We start from the raw sequence: 17,798 nt of genomic DNA, 5'->3' as shown, positions 1-17,798 counted from the left end.
ATAATGAGTGTGTTATACCTTTTACAGCGCTTTTTGGGAAGAAGCGCTGTAAAAGATCCTTTTAAAAATAAAATAATGAGTGTGTTATACCTTTTACAGCGCTTTTTGGGAAGAAGCGCTGTAAAAGATCCTTTTAAAAATAAAATAATGAGTGTGTTATACCTTTTACAGCGCTTTTTGGGAAGAAGCGCTGTAAAAGATCCTTTTAAAAATAAAATAATGAGTGTGTTATACCTTTTACAGCGCTTTTTGGGAAGAAGCGCTGTAAAAGATCCTTTTAAAAATAAAATAATGAGTGTGTTATACCTTTTACAGCGCTTTTTGGGAAGAAGCGCTGTAAAAGATCCTTTTAAAAATAAAATAATGAGTGTGTTATACCTTTTACAGCGCTTTTTGGGAAGAAGCGCTGTAAAAGATCCTTTTAAAAATAAAATAATGAGTGTGTTATACCTTTTACAGCGCTTTTTGGGAAGAAGCGCTGTAAAAGATCCTTTTAAAAATAAAATAATGAGTGTGTTATACCTTTTACAGCGCTTTTTGGGAAGAAGCGCTGTAAAAGATCCTTTTAAAAATAAAATAATGAGTGTGTTATACCTTTTACAGCGCTTTTTGGGAAGAAGCGCTGTAAAAGATCCTTTTAAAAATAAAATAATGAGTGTGTTATACCTTTTACAGCGCTTTTTGGGAAGAAGCGCTGTAAAAGATCCTTTTAAAAATAAAATAATGAGTGTGTTATACCTTTTACAGCGCTTTTTGGGAAGAAGCGCTGTAAAAGATCCTTTTAAAAATAAAATAATGAGTGTGTTATACCTTTTACAGCGCTTTTTGGGAAGAAGCGCTGTAAAAGATCCTTTTAAAAATAAAATAATGAGTGTGTTATACCTTTTACAGCGCTTTTTGGGAAGAAGCGCTGTAAAAGATCCTTTTAAAAATAAAATAATGAGTGTGTTATACCTTTTACAGCGCTTTTTGGGAAGAAGCGCTGTAAAAGATCCTTTTAAAAATAAAATAATGAGTGTGTTATACCTTTTACAGCGCTTTTTGGGAAGAAGCGCTGTAAAAGATCCTTTTAAAAATAAAATAATGAGTGTGTTATACCTTTTACAGCGCTTTTTGGGAAGAAGCGCTGTAAAAGATCCTTTTAAAAATAAAATAATGAGTGTGTTATACCTTTTACAGCGCTTTTTGGGAAGAAGCGCTGTAAAAGATCCTTTTAAAAATAAAATAATGAGTGTGTTATACCTTTTACAGCGCTTTTTGGGAAGAAGCGCTGTAAAAGATCCTTTTAAAAATAAAATAATGAGTGTGTTATACCTTTTACAGCGCTTTTTGGGAAGAAGCGCTGTAAAAGATCCTTTTAAAAATAAAATAATGAGTGTGTTATACCTTTTACAGCGCTTTTTGGGAAGAAGCGCTGTAAAAGATCCTTTTAAAAATAAAATAATGAGTGTGTTATACCTTTTACAGCGCTTTTTGGGAAGAAGCGCTGTAAAAGATCCTTTTAAAAATAAAATAATGAGTGTGTTATACCTTTTACAGCGCTTTTTGGGAAGAAGCGCTGTAAAAGATCCTTTTAAAAATAAAATAATGAGTGTGTTATACCTTTTACAGCGCTTTTTGGGAAGAAGCGCTGTAAAAGATCCTTTTAAAAATAAAATAATGAGTGTGTTATACCTTTTACAGCGCTTTTTGGGAAGAAGCGCTGTAAAAGATCCTTTTAAAAATAAAATAATGAGTGTGTTATACCTTTTACAGCGCTTTTTGGGAAGAAGCGCTGTAAAAGATCCTTTTAAAAATAAAATAATGAGTGTGTTATACCTTTTACAGCGCTTTTTGGGAAGAAGCGCTGTAAAAGATCCTTTTAAAAATAAAATAATGAGTGTGTTATACCTTTTACAGCGCTTTTTGGGAAGAAGCGCTGTAAAAGATCCTTTTAAAAATAAAATAATGAGTGTGTTATACCTTTTACAGCGCTTTTTGGGAAGAAGCGCTGTAAAAGATCCTTTTAAAAATAAAATAATGAGTGTGTTATACCTTTTACAGCGCTTTTTGGGAAGAAGCGCTGTAAAAGATCCTTTTAAAAATAAAATAATGAGTGTGTTATACCTTTTACAGCGCTTTTTGGGAAGAAGCGCTGTAAAAGATCCTTTTAAAAATAAAATAATGAGTGTGTTATACCTTTTACAGCGCTTTTTGGGAAGAAGCGCTGTAAAAGATCCTTTTAAAAATAAAATAATGAGTGTGTTATACCTTTTACAGCGCTTTTTGGGAAGAAGCGCTGTAAAAGATCCTTTTAAAAATAAAATAATGAGTGTGTTATACCTTTTACAGCGCTTTTTGGGAAGAAGCGCTGTAAAAGATCCTTTTAAAAATAAAATAATGAGTGTGTTATACCTTTTACAGCGCTTTTTGGGAAGAAGCGCTGTAAAAGATCCTTTTAAAAATAAAATAATGAGTGTGTTATACCTTTTACAGCGCTTTTTGGGAAGAAGCGCTGTAAAAGATCCTTTTAAAAATAAAATAATGAGTGTGTTATACCTTTTACAGCGCTTTTTGGGAAGAAGCGCTGTAAAAGATCCTTTTAAAAATAAAATAATGAGTGTGTTATACCTTTTACAGCGCTTTTTGGGAAGAAGCGCTGTAAAAGATCCTTTTAAAAATAAAATAATGAGTGTGTTATACCTTTTACAGCGCTTTTTGGGAAGAAGCGCTGTAAAAGATCCTTTTAAAAATAAAATAATGAGTGTGTTATACCTTTTACAGCGCTTTTTGGGAAGAAGCGCTGTAAAAGATCCTTTTAAAAATAAAATAATGAGTGTGTTATACCTTTTACAGCGCTTTTTGGGAAGAAGCGCTGTAAAAGATCCTTTTAAAAATAAAATAATGAGTGTGTTATACCTTTTACAGCGCTTTTTGGGAAGAAGCGCTGTAAAAGATCCTTTTAAAAATAAAATAATGAGTGTGTTATACCTTTTACAGCGCTTTTTGGGAAGAAGCGCTGTAAAAGATCCTTTTAAAAATAAAATAATGAGTGTGTTATACCTTTTACAGCGCTTTTTGGGAAGAAGCGCTGTAAAAGATCCTTTTAAAAATAAAATAATGAGTGTGTTATACCTTTTACAGCGCTTTTTGGGAAGAAGCGCTGTAAAAGATCCTTTTAAAAATAAAATAATGAGTGTGTTATACCTTTTACAGCGCTTTTTGGGAAGAAGCGCTGTAAAAGATCCTTTTAAAAATAAAATAATGAGTGTGTTATACCTTTTACAGCGCTTTTTGGGAAGAAGCGCTGTAAAAGATCCTTTTAAAAATAAAATAATGAGTGTGTTATACCTTTTACAGCGCTTTTTGGGAAGAAGCGCTGTAAAAGATCCTTTTAAAAATAAAATAATGAGTGTGTTATACCTTTTACAGCGCTTTTTGGGAAGAAGCGCTGTAAAAGATCCTTTTAAAAATAAAATAATGAGTGTGTTATACCTTTTACAGCGCTTTTTGGGAAGAAGCGCTGTAAAAGATCCTTTTAAAAATAAAATAATGAGTGTGTTATACCTTTTACAGCGCTTTTTGGGAAGAAGCGCTGTAAAAGATCCTTTTAAAAATAAAATAATGAGTGTGTTATACCTTTTACAGCGCTTTTTGGGAAGAAGCGCTGTAAAAGATCCTTTTAAAAATAAAATAATGAGTGTGTTATACCTTTTACAGCGCTTTTTGGGAAGAAGCGCTGTAAAAGATCCTTTTAAAAATAAAATAATGAGTGTGTTATACCTTTTACAGCGCTTTTTGGGAAGAAGCGCTGTAAAAGATCCTTTTAAAAATAAAATAATGAGTGTGTTATACCTTTTACAGCGCTTTTTGGGAAGAAGCGCTGTAAAAGATCCTTTTAAAAATAAAATAATGAGTGTGTTATACCTTTTACAGCGCTTTTTGGGAAGAAGCGCTGTAAAAGATCCTTTTAAAAATAAAATAATGAGTGTGTTATACCTTTTACAGCGCTTTTTGGGAAGAAGCGCTGTAAAAGATCCTTTTAAAAATAAAATAATGAGTGTGTTATACCTTTTACAGCGCTTTTTGGGAAGAAGCGCTGTAAAAGATCCTTTTAAAAATAAAATAATGAGTGTGTTATACCTTTTACAGCGCTTTTTGGGAAGAAGCGCTGTAAAAGATCCTTTTAAAAATAAAATAATGAGTGTGTTATACCTTTTACAGCGCTTTTTGGGAAGAAGCGCTGTAAAAGATCCTTTTAAAAATAAAATAATGAGTGTGTTATACCTTTTACAGCGCTTTTTGGGAAGAAGCGCTGTAAAAGATCCTTTTAAAAATAAAATAATGAGTGTGTTATACCTTTTACAGCGCTTTTTGGGAAGAAGCGCTGTAAAAGATCCTTTTAAAAATAAAATAATGAGTGTGTTATACCTTTTACAGCGCTTTTTGGGAAGAAGCGCTGTAAAAGATCCTTTTAAAAATAAAATAATGAGTGTGTTATACCTTTTACAGCGCTTTTGTGACAAGCGCTGTAAAATGGGCGCTGTTAAATGTCATTTCTGGCGTAGTGAACATTAAATTTTTGTGGAAACTGCTAATTTAAAGGAGATATTACAAAGCAAAAATTATCTTAAACTACTCTCTTTGGTGGATGAAGAAGAATAGAGACATTTAGATTTTTTGCTTTCTATGAGTAATATCAAATACATAATATATGTTAACACAAGGTCAATAGTTACATAAAAATAAGTAAATTTGAAAATTGAATAGTAAGGAAAGCAAGATAAAACAAAACATTTTAAACTATTTTTTTATTTCACGCTTAAAAATTACAAGACACTAAAAAGAAAATGAATTTGCGTGGTTGTTGAATCTCAAAGAATTTTAATGACTAATAACCCTTAAAAGTATATGTCGGTTTAATTGAAAAAATTACTAAAAATCGTTTTTGATCAATTAAATAACCGTCGGTCATGTGGCCCTTAAGACGATAGTTGAAAATATGTATTTTTCAGGATTTTCTTAAATTTATTGTAATTTATAACAATAAGAAAAATCATATTTTGTTTCTTGTAGTTAGGGGTGGGAATAGGCCAGGCCAGGCCAGGCTTTGAAAGGCCTGAGCCTGGCCTACGATGAATTTTTTAGGCCTACAGCCTATCATAGGCTTTTTTTTCGGCCTGAGCCTGGCCTACGGCCTATCATGGCATGGCCTGTAAGCCTATTTAAAAGCCTTATTCGCATTAAAATATTTAAAAAAAAATCAGAAACAAACACCCTTTAAACCCTAAAAAATGAATTTTGGTTTAAAAGATAAAATTTTCATTGAAACGCACATATTATTATCTGTCAAACAAATACTCTCAAACAAACTCAAATTATTACCTCTAAACAAATCCTCTCAAACAAACTCATATTCAATACTAATAATAAACAATTAGGGTTTTCAAGTTTTATATACTACTAATATATATGAAGATAACAAATAACTAGTATTGATTTTTATAAAATATAAAGGTAACAAATAAATAATATTGCTTTTTATGAATAATATGTTAGGCCTAATAGGCTTTTTTATAAGCCTGAGCCTGACCTATTTAATTAAATAGGCTTTAAAAACAGCCTGAGCCTGACCTTTTTATTAAACAGGCCAGGCCAGGCCAGGCCATAAGTAGGCCAGGCCATAGGCCCCTGACGGACGGCCTGACCTATTCCCACCCCTACTTGTAGTGAATAAATGTTCTAATACCAACAATTAGATTCATATACTAGATATATTGGGGTGGATTTTAATTCAACACCCTCTCCAGCCCATTCAATATGAAATAATAAAATTGAAAAAAAATTATATTTATTATAAAAAATAAAAGTAAATGCTGATATTAGACATATAATCAAAATAATAAGTTAATGGACATTTAGGATTTTTTTTTTTTTTATAGATTGTGTGGACATAAAAGTAGTGAATGACAAATAAACAAACCAATAATAAATTTATAACAAATAAACTATAAACTCAAACACTATAGTATCTCAAAATATCTTTTAAAATAACGCAAAAATAACAATTATCAAACAACTCTATATTAATACACAGTAAACAACACATATATAATAAAATAAAAATATTCATATTTATTCACAAAATATTTTATAAAATGATAAATAAGAATTGATGCATTTCAAATATTTGTACTTTCTGAAAATAAAAATAAAAGACAAATGCATTTCTGAAATTAAATCTTAAAATTTTAAAAATGAATACATCTTTTAATAAATGAAAACAAAATGAAAAGACCAAATGTTTTTGTAAACCGCCCCTTATTGTAAATTATAAATTAAATCTTAAAATTTCAATGTTTGTATCATTATTATTATAAATTTATAAAAACTCAGAATCGAATTTCGTAGTTCTTCGTTCTAATTCTATCAACAGAAGAAGATAGTTGGGTGAAAATGAAGCCGCTTCCAACATTCCTTACGCGATCCCTCTCGGTTTGTTCTTTGCCAACCACCCTTCAACAAATTGCTTCCCATCAACCCAAAGGTGTCACTTTCTCATTCTCTTTCATTTTTCTGTTTTTGCAATTTTATTAAACAAATGTTTATTCCAGTTTTCATTTCTTTATCCTTTTATTCTTGTTCGATTCTTATTGAGTTTTGGTATACATAGCCATAAATAAATTATAAAAAGAAAATGCTTCGTGTTTAGAATAAAATGCTCTCATAGTAACTTAGGTTCAAATGTATAACCATTTTCTTGGACTTTAATAAGCTAATGAGACTTATGAAAATAGTGATTACTTATTTTATGAAGCACTGACACATCAGTTTGAAAGTGTATCTGGTGTCCGACGAATGTTGGTATCTGAAGATTAACAATGTACATAATTACAAAGAAGAGAAAGAACAAAAGAAGACTAGGGTTTCATTAGAATGCAATTATTGAATAATGACTTGATACAAATAAATCAAAAATCCCAAGAGATACATTGCTAATCCCTATTTACAGGGATGCATAGACTCAATCATGAATAAAAAAATAAAATAAATAAATAATAATAATAATAATAATAATAATAATAATAAGTAATATAAAATATAATCCTAAGAGATACTCTTTTATAATATAAAATATACTAAATATATTTTCTAATCTTCTAACATCTGACACTAACACGGCACATATAGTTACATTTCAATTACTTCTATTTCTTAAACTATAACCAGTGTCTATGTCTCAATATCATGTCTAGTGTTTGTGCTGTGTGAATGCTTTATAGCTTGTTAAACACTACATTGCATGAGAATCAAGAGTTTATACGGATTAACTCAACTGGATTCTTTCTTACTTTAATCAAGGCTTGTTGTTACAAAACTTAATGTGTTCTTCATCTATATGATTTTTTAATTATAAGTTATGTCAACTGTAATACATGGCCAAATTTAATGTCTTTTAAGCTTACTGAATTATTTTATCAATAGTTTGGGTTTGGTAGGTGTTGCAAAGGTTGTGCTAAAGAAGGGGAAGACACAACTCTTTAAGGATGGAAACCCAATGGTATACAGTGGAGCCGTCGATAGAATTATTGGGCGGCCGCCTCCTAAGACTGGAGATATTGTTCTTGTATCAGATGGGACAGAGAAACCAATAGGATGGGGCTTGTACAACTCTGTTTCTATGTTCTGTGTTCGCCTCATGCAGCTTGAAGATGAAGCTACCAGGTTTTTGTAAATGATTATTAATTCATAATTCATCCCTTTTTTCGTGCTTAGCACATTGACATGACGTTTGAATTTTTATGATGCAGTGATTCGGCATGTGCGTTGAACATGGAGAAACTGCTTGAAACAAGAATTGATGCTGCTGTTGAATTACGTAGAAGGTTGGGTCTTCCTTCAGTCCGTACAAATGCATATCGTCTAATCAATAGTGAGGGTGACAGGTGAGAAATGAAGGATCCGACTTTTCATCTTCATTTTTCCTTTTGTCAACTTTAATTTTCCGTACAACACTGAACAGTTGTTGCTCGTGTAAATCAATGATTTTTTTCACATTTTTTTAAAGAATAATGCTAGCAACACACTCTTTAACACACATTTTCTAACACACTCTCTTTGATTGGTTAAAATTCACATGAGTCTCACCAAATTTGTATGGGACCCACATGGTTTGGTGAGATCTATGTGAATTTTAATTTTTAACCAATCAAAGAGAATGTGTTAGAAAATGTGCGTTAAAGAGTATGTTGCTAGCACTCCTCTTTTGTAAAACCATACTCTTACATTACATCTTACTTTTATGATAAAAAGTTTTCTCTCTATTTCCATACAAGAGTGATTAATTGAGGAATGTACTTGTATGCCGCTTTTTTTGTTCCAACATATTTCCTTTTTGAAATTTGTATTTTAAGTAGGTCTAATCACATATAAGTATATAACCACTTTTTTTCTTCTTCTCAATTTTCAAATGATAATGCCTCCGAGAAGTTCATTTGGATGATTTTGAATCGTGTTTTACTGGCTTCCTACAGATTATCAGGATTGATAGTTGATGTCTTTGGAGATGTAGCTGTAGTAGCATCATCTGCTGCTTGGGTTGAGAAGTACAAATCAGAGATAGAGGGATGTATCAAGAAAATCAACTATATCAATCACATAAATTGGAGGCCGTCTATTGATATTTTAAAGGAAGACGGTGTTAATGTAGTCGATTCAAAGGAAATGATTTCATCTACTTGTCCTGAAAGAACAAAGGTATACTCTGGTCCATAAAATGTTGTTCATCAAAATTTTGAATTGTTTCTTTTCTCTATGTACTTCCCCTAGGTAATTATTTATGTATGACATGACATTGCACTTGATAGTAGATTAGTGCCTCTAGACAATGGTCTTATTATTTCTTCTTGTATTTCTTGTTTGCTATTGCATTGATGTATGGCACAAGGTACATAGATGCAGTGTGTCATAAAGTTGAAATACAGCCGAACCAACCTTTCTACTCAGTTTTAATTTGACAAAGTTAGTTAAATGTTAACTATTTTATTTCTTTTCAGAAAAGCACTCAGGAATTTCTATTTTGGATGAAAATAAGTTAGTCTTAAAGGTTTTGTTATCCTTACATAATGTAAATTATATTCTGCACCTTAACATCTGTTTTGATGTTTCTAGAACTAAAGATCTGAGAAGCAATAAGAAGCAAGTTGGAAGTTTTTACTTACAGTCACGGAGTTATGAAATTTACCAAGTTTGAGATTTTTTGTGTTTGTTGTTCTCATCTGCCAGATTACGGAAAATGGAATTGTGTATACAATTTCACTGAAAGGACAGAAGACAGGATTCTATGCAGATCAGCGTGAGAGTCGTCAGTTTATATCAAGTATTTCAGATGGTCAAAAGGTTCTTGATCTTTGTTGCTATAGTGGTGGTTTTTCTCTAAATGCAGTGTGTGGAGGTGCTCTAAATGTCACTGGTACATTCTATATTGCTAATTCTTTCTTCATTATTGACGATTTACTGTGATTTATCTATGATTGACAATTTACTGTTATAAATAATTTGGTTGTTCTAGAAAGAAATGAAGCATACAAATACTGAGAATTAAAGACTAGTTCAAGAAAGGTGGAGCCAACCCAACAAGTCATAATAACCTAATAACTATGCTTTTCTACTTGTGATAGGATTGTTTTAAATTAGATGAATTATTTTCCCTGGCTTATAATAGTCCTAAAGTAGCTTTGAGATTCATGAAGGGCAATAGAGAATTTTCTCGAGTATACATTATAACTCAATCTTTTCACAAACTCTTTTAGAACAAATATATACCGGGATAGTTTAACTAATCTGTATGATATTATTATTGTTGCAAGTTGTGACTAGTAGACTGATTTAATAACTCTGGTTATGTTGACAATTATGCTAGGTGTTGACTCGTCATTGCCGGCTCTCGAGCTTGCTAAAGAAAATGTTGTACTTAACAACATTGATCCTGGAAGAATATCGTTTTTGAGAGAAGATGCAACTGAATTCATGAAGGCTGCTGTTCTTAGAGATGAATCGTGGGATATTGTCATTATTGATCCTCCTAAACTAGCACCTTCAAAAAAGGTATCAATTATGGCTGCAAATATATAGTTATATTTTGGCATACTTTGACACTTGTGCTTTCCCAAAGAAGAGAATAATTGGGTTTCTTTGCTGTTGGTTTGTAATATAGTTTATTTGCTTTGCATTTTTATCATGTCCGATGATGCTATATTGTCAGCATTACAAAATTGGTCATTGTTATGGTACTTTTAATCAGTGGTGTCAAATATCAGCCATTGGAACCACAATCCTATCTCTTAGTTTTACATTGTCTTCGTGGTTGGTACCATTTCCTAACGCTGCAAATCCATTAAAGTCTTGCTCTCTTTGCCCATTGATGTCACAACAGTAGCAATAAGCTCTCCTTTTAATCTAATGTTGCTAATTTGCTACAACCTTTTGAACCACTTGCGTTGCATTTCCACCTGAACTAAAGCAGATTCTAGGTGAGAATGTGACCACATGTCACACATTGATACATATGTCCTTGCTAAATTAAAGCTATTAATTTGCAACTCTTGCAACCGAGAAAATTAAGTTTATACATCATGTAAGAAAAAAACGCATCAACATGTTAATAACACAGAAGGTGGTGTGCAATCTAATCTTGTAAGACAAAGAATGCATCAACATGCTACCATTATGATGGGTCATGTTTAGTTGATGCACACCGCTTTGACGTCTTCCTTTATTAGGCGCTTCCTTTGTTATCACCTTTGTAGGAGGTGAACATATTGAAGATGTGTTTGGAAAACTATAGTTCAAACTTCAAATCAGAGAAATTCAGAGGTAAAGGGAGAATGGGGAAAACTATAGTTCAAATTATGAGAAAATCAGAGGTGAAGGATCCATCTTTGATCTAATACATGACAGGGCTTTATGGCGTTGATTGATCCAAATAGCTGATCTCATATAGTAGGGTAGGAATGGTCTTTGATTGTTGTTATTGATTATGTATGTGATATTCAATGCTTCAAACTATTTAATAATGTAACCAGTGCTATACTTGAATTTACTTAGAACAAGAAAGCAACTGCAAGAGTGAAGATCTTGAAATTTATTGTGTGATTTGGTGTTGTCGCTAATATTTTACAATTTGCAATACATTGTTCCTTCTGCTCGTTTTCAACTTTCAGCTTTTCATTGGTTACAGGTTCTACACGGTGCATCTGGTATGTACAGAAAATTGAATTCGTTGGCCATGCAACTTACTAAAAGAGGTGGTCTTCTGATGACCTGTTCCTGTTCCGGAGCTGTGACCCAGAGTGGCATATTCCCGCGTATTCTACAGGTATTGTAGGTCTTATCTGAAATCTATTGCCCATGCATTTTTATTCTAAAATTATAAAGAACTAAAATTATAAAGAATTTCTATCAAGTCATAAATTTAACGACTGTGCTTCTTTGTTGATAATATGACAGCCCTATGTTATTAATCTATTTGGCCAAACACACTTGCAGTAAAATTAAAGTGCTGAATATTTTATATCCTAGCCTAGCCAATGCACACATAATAACATATAGTTCATTAGTGAAGAAAAATGATTAAAAGGCATAATTGATTACGTAACTAATAAGATGCTAATGGAGCAAACAACTATTATTATGTTTTATTTGAGAGTTAGAAGAAAAAGAAAGGATGAGGAGGAACGGAGGGGGAAGGAAATAAAAGGAGAAGAGAGGACAAAACTTTAGCATGTTTGAATACTAAACATCTGAAGGGAAATGAAATCGAGTTTAACTTGAGAAATTAACAATTTTATTTCCCTTTTAAAAACTTAGAGTTGCAAAATCTAAGATAGTTACCCAATTACAAAAAATAGATAGGACAAAGTCCAATTGGTTCCCCAACTTGCATATGGAGAAAGTCTGATGCGAGGGGAGAACCGACTTTATGTGCCCAATTGGTTCCCCAACAAAGATGAATCACTATTGAGCGGTGGTGGATATTGACACAGATATTGACACACACACCATATACAACATCGACACCAATGATAATTTAAAAAAATGAATTAATTGAATGTAATTAATATATCAGTGTTGTGTTAGTATCCATCAGAAACGTCAATGCTACATAGGTACATATAACATGGTTATAAAAAAAAGTCTATAAACTTTTAATGAGTTAATTGGATAGACATTTCACTAATTATCTTGCATAGAGCAAGTTAATGAATTATTACATTTTATGGTTTTATTAGGGTGCAGCATCTATGGCAAAGAGAAAAATCACTGTTCTGAGAGATGCTGGAGCTGCCTGTGATCATCCTATTGATCCATCATACCCAGAAGGCGCATACCTAACCAACATTTTGTTGAGAGTTTCATGAGTTTTATTTGTACTTGGAGGTTCATTCACTTAATTTCTTCAATGTAATTCTATATTTTGATGCAATTTTGCAGAATTTCTTTTTCAGTCACTGAGAAGAGAATGTGTTTACTCAAATCAGTTGAAAGAAAACATAGGATTAGGTTTTATTTAATTAATTATTTATCATCAAACTTAGTTAATTCATTCTTGAAGTAAGATCATGATTCTTTGCAAATTATTAGTCTTTACATACTGTAATTAGTTACTAGGGTTTTTTAGAATTTGCATTTCAATATTTTAATTTTCAGTTACTAGGGTATTTTATAATTTGCATTTTTTAATATTTTAAGTTTCAGTCACATTCGAAATCCCTGCTTTTGAGAAATCGGTTTTACCCGAAACAAACAAGATATCCAAATCCTTGTCTCTAATGCTATCTTAAATATGCCTGATTTATTGTTCCATTTTACTCCCTAGTAATTTTTATGAGAAACAAAAAACAAAGTCATTGAGATCTAATAAAGAGTATTTGAATCCGTAAAGTTTAATTATCGGACAAACATCAATATTATTATATAATATTAATATATTAAATATTATGCTTTAATTTGAATTTAGAGTATAAATTTTTTTTTAACCATTTGATATGTAATTTGATCGAATGTTCTAATTTTTTATTATAAAAAGGGCCAATCACTGCTTTATTTTAGGAGTACTTTTTATTGGAATGAAAAGCGTCTAACACAGATCATTTATTAGTGTGTTCCGTTAATGAAGTTTATGCGAACATAGTCTATTTAAGTAGCAAATTCAGTTGTTAAGCAACTCTTAACAATATTATTGCAACAAATCAGGCAAATTAACTTGCAATATGATTTGTTAGTTAATTTCAAATTAACAGGCAATATGATTGAAGTTAATTTGCTTGGTTTGTTCCGTTAATGAATTTCTTTTTGTAAACTCAAACATGTCATCATTGCAAGAGTAACATTTTGATCTATATAATTCATTATTGTTATTCTTTCATAATTTCATATCTCTTTTTTATTATTTTTTTTTTTTTTTTTTTTTTTTTTTTTTTTTTTTTTTTATCTAAGAAATCTTCATTTATATAATTCATTATTCTTCCTCTTCCATAGTGTTCAAATCATAGAAAATGAAAGAATAAAAAATCAATATACACAAATCAGGATATATAATTGATCATCTAAGTTTATATGTTTTAACTTGCAAAAATCAGAATCAATATACACAAATCAGTCTCTAAAATTATCCACTTACTAGTAATTGATCCCTAAAATCATATTAAAAATCGCAATACAGTTCCCAAGTTATCATACTTTTCTAACTCGTAATGCATCTCTTGGACATATATCTCTTGAGACAACACCTGATCTTATGAGTGGGTTCACATTGAATTGAATGCTTTGGTTCAGTTCTGCAAAACCACTGTCGCGGCCTAAAATTTCGAGTTTTCCTCGAATTCAATGGAGTCGCCACCAAAATTTATTTTTAAAATAGGGAAAATATTGGAAAACCCTTAAAAATGTAAAAATGGTCTTTGAAACCAGATTTTGAGTTCGGGAGTCGATTATGCGCAGGGAAGGTATTAGCACCCTACGACATCCGTTAAAATACGGTTACCTTTAATTAATTGTGTAAAATTATATCAACTTAAATATATTTATTTTTTTTATTATTAAATATGAATATAAATTGTTTTTTATAAATGTGATTTTTTTGAGATAAAAGTGTGTTAAAAAAGAGTGGAAAAAAAAGAAAGTTTTTATTAGTGTGCTTGACAAGAGTGTGATCTTGCTCCTACGTATCTCCCGGTGCGATAGAGAAATCAAAGCTACGTAGTTCTTGGTAGAAAATGTGGATGTGTTGATTGCTTTTAAATAAATTGCATTTTGTTATTTAGAAAAAAAGTTAATTTTGACGAACAAAACGAAAACTTGCTTGATTTGAGTAATTATTTTAAAATATGAGTTTTAAAACGATCGAGTTATACAACTCGTGTCTCAAAACTCGAGGAGTAAAAAGATGTCACATCTAATTTAACCCTCTTTAGAATATTTTATTATTCTTTTATAAAATAGAGTTTCAAGAAGACCAAGTAGTACGACTTGTGTCTTAACAATTTCAAGATTAAAAAAACACATCTAATTAAATTTTTAAAAAAAGTTGATTTTTAATCTATTCATTTATAAAAATAAATTTTAAAGTTATTAAAATATATAATTTGTATTGTGCAAATCAGGGATTAAAATGTCATTTTTAATTTATTTGTGAATATGAGATTTAGAACCATCAAATTGTCACAATTTGTGTTCTAATAACTCAAAGATTAAAAAGATGTCTCATCTAGTTAATTTTTAATGAAATATTTGTTTGTTTTTTTAATTTCAATTTTATAACCCTTTTTTAGAAAAAAATAAAATTGATACTACATATTAAATAAGTTTAAACGATTTTTTTGAAATAAAATAGTGAAAAGAAAAATATATAGACTTGTAACTTAATCTATTAAATAAATAAAAAAAAGATTTTAATACTAATTATAAATGTAACCCTCTTTTAAACTATTTTTTCTAAAATTTAATAAATGAAGAAATAAAATTCATTTTTAAAACTAAATAGCATAAACAAAAAAAAAACTACTATAACTTAAAATAAATGATATTTATCACCTTTTAATTATGTCCATCATTAAAATAGAATTATTATAATTAAAAGAAATAAATACTGAAAATAGAGAAACTAAAAAAGGGTTCATCCACCACACAAATATATTATTAAATCAATCCATAGTCAATAGAATGGGATGGAATACAAACTAACGTGAAATGTGTACAGCTTATCAGCCTAGCAGGGTAAACAAGGATTCAAAATACAGAAGCAGAAACAGATTTAGTACAAAACTAATCCAATTACACATCAAAAATCTCAACCAAAACTCTATTCATACACATCAAAAACAAAAATTCAATTTTTCAATAATATACAACAGCAAACCTATGAATGAGGAAAATACCCTTTTTCGAGGAAAATATCCTTTTTCTGTGGCGTGGTGGTGGGTTGATTATCGTCCGCTGTCGCTTGTTGTTAGTGATTGAGTATGTTTAAGGTTAAGGTTATGGGTTGATGGGAAGAAGTATGATGGCAGATTCTTCTTCTTTGATATTGCTCTATTTCTATTGTATTTTGGAAACTAGAATCAGAAAAAAAAGGAAAATCACCAATTTTATCGTCTGATTTCTCTTTTTTCTTATTGAATTTTTGTTTCAATATATAGACAAAAACGAGGAAGGGTTGTATCCATCGTATAAATTAATTTCTGGATTTTAAACTGGTTTGGCAACTACATCAAGCAATCAAACTGGTACAATTTAAGGGGACTGGTTTGGGTTGTTGTTCTGGATTTTACATTGCTATGGAGACGGCACTGTGTACACGTCAAAACAAGAAACAACACACGCCAAAGCAGAGAAATAGGGATCTTTTGTTTTAAGTTTCCTTATTTCTTTTTTTGGTTGGTTTTATTTATTTATTTATATTAAAATGTAATATAAATCTACTACAATTTTTTTTATAATTTTTAGACAAACATATTTTTATTTAAATTATTTTTATTTTATAGGACAAAAATGAGGTACTACAACCACTCTCGAATCAAGTTGAGTTCAGATTAGTCCGGTTTAAAAGTAGTTTATAAATGTAAACCAATTTAATATTTTGAACAAATTTTCGATTTTGAATTAGTTTTTCGAGAAAATTATTTTATAATTATTTTGACAAAATTTTTTAATTTTTTAACGATTTTTTGAGAAAAATAAATGTAAAAAATCTCCCAATAATTTTTTTTCGAAATAAATAATTTCAATTATTTTTCAAAATAAAATTCAGGAAAATAATTCTTTTGACAATTTTTTTAAAATAATAGATGTAAATTTTCTTTTGATTATTTTTTGAAAAAAATAAATGTAAAAAATTTTACAAAAGAAAAATAGATGTACAAAATTTTCCAAAAAGAACAAATTTAAAAAAAGAAGTTTAGATAATTTTTTTTAAAAAGTTCATATATTATCCAAGAAAAAAATTATTTAGATTTTTTATAATTTTTTTCAAAATTTTTCTGATATTTTTTATATTTTCTTCAAGAAAAATAAATTTTAAAAATTTTCTAAACAAAATATTTATTAAGGTTAACTTTTTTTAAAAATAATTGAAGTAATTTTTAAATTAAATTTTATTAACTAAGTTATTTTAAATATATAATTTAATTTATAAATTATTAATCCAATTAACCATATATTTTATTCCGAAGTTGTTATAGGTTTTTCCTAGAAGAGGAAATTTTGGTGTCGGATCTGCATCGCCAATAGTGGTAGGAAAAAAGATTACAATTTCCAAATATGGAAATGTGGGTTTGGAATTTTAGGTTGAACGATAAGATGAGAGGCACATGAGTAACGCTTTAAATCCTACCGTCGTGGTAATCCAATGGTTAAAAATAGACCCTCTCACATAAAAATATTTTTCTTACCGAATATATTGGGTTTTTGATTAAAATATCCCCTTTTTTAAATTATAATACCAAAATGCTCCACTTTCAAAAAATAATACCAAAATGTCCCAATTTTTAGCCCCAGTTGTTCATCGCAATCTGGGGATGTGATCTGCTGAAGCAAAAAATTTCCCACGTTACTTGATGATCGCATCTAGGGATGGCAATTAGACCCATACCCAATGGGTACCCGCAAAAAAAACCCACAATGGGTAGGGTAAAAACCCGCATAATGGGTATGAGCATGGGGACGGGTAATTACCCGCAAAATTAAGCGGGTATGGGTGCGGGTACGGGTACTATAGTACCCACCCCGCCCCGCACCCGCACTTATATAAATATATTATTTATTTATTTAGTTATTTATTTATTATATTAGTATTTAGTTTAATTAATTGTTTTCTTTTATATTTTAACATCTATTAATATCATTGGACCATTACAATATTTATAATTGAAACATAAACGTTTGCAAAATTTTTAAGAATCTGATTATGATAAATAGGTAAATAATTGTGATTTTATAACTAATAATTATATCTTATTAATAGTGACTTTATAATTATACTTGCAACTTTGTATCAATTATCTCAGATAATATTATCATATGACTTGCAACTTCACAAAATATTATTATAGATATTTAAATATGTATTGTAACGAGTGTTCATTTGAAATGTTGAATCAGAAAATATTTTGATTTATAATATTTTATGATTGGATTTAAGATATTTGAATAATTTTTAAATTTAATCACAATAATATCATTTATTTATCGATTTTTTTTAGTTAAAGTGTGGGTAACGGGTATGGGTACGGGCACTTAAGTACCCAGAGGGTAAGGGTATG

At 30.0% G+C, this 17,798-nt stretch overlaps 1 protein-coding gene across 2 annotated transcripts; it reads left to right on the top strand.

Annotated features, from left to right (window-relative positions):
• Positions 1–6,349: 6,349 nt before the first annotated feature.
• On the top strand, positions 6,350–12,698 carry LOC101504427 (uncharacterized). Of its 2 annotated transcripts, none has more exons than XM_004509995.4 (8): positions 6,350–6,526; positions 7,479–7,704; positions 7,791–7,925; positions 8,514–8,736; positions 9,265–9,451; positions 9,902–10,086; positions 11,219–11,356; positions 12,270–12,698. In XM_004509995.4, the coding sequence occupies exons 1-8, from the start codon at positions 6,436–6,438 to the stop codon at positions 12,396–12,398; spliced, it is 1,314 nt and encodes a 437-aa protein (XP_004510052.1). In that variant the 5' UTR covers positions 6,350–6,435; the 3' UTR covers positions 12,399–12,698. The 2 variants fall into 2 exon arrangements, with proteins under 2 accessions (XP_004510052.1, XP_004510053.1); XM_004509996.4 differs by having other exon boundaries at positions 6,387–6,526; positions 7,465–7,704.
• The last annotated feature ends 5,100 nt before the right edge of the window (positions 12,699–17,798 follow it).

This window comes from Cicer arietinum, chromosome 7 (genome assembly GCF_000331145.2).
Source record: "Cicer arietinum cultivar CDC Frontier isolate Library 1 chromosome 7, Cicar.CDCFrontier_v2.0, whole genome shotgun sequence".
In the NCBI taxonomy this organism is placed as follows: Eukaryota; Viridiplantae; Streptophyta; class Magnoliopsida; order Fabales; family Fabaceae; genus Cicer; species Cicer arietinum.
Note: the sequence above shows the minus strand (reverse complement) of the source record. Positions and strands in the feature narration are given on the sequence as shown.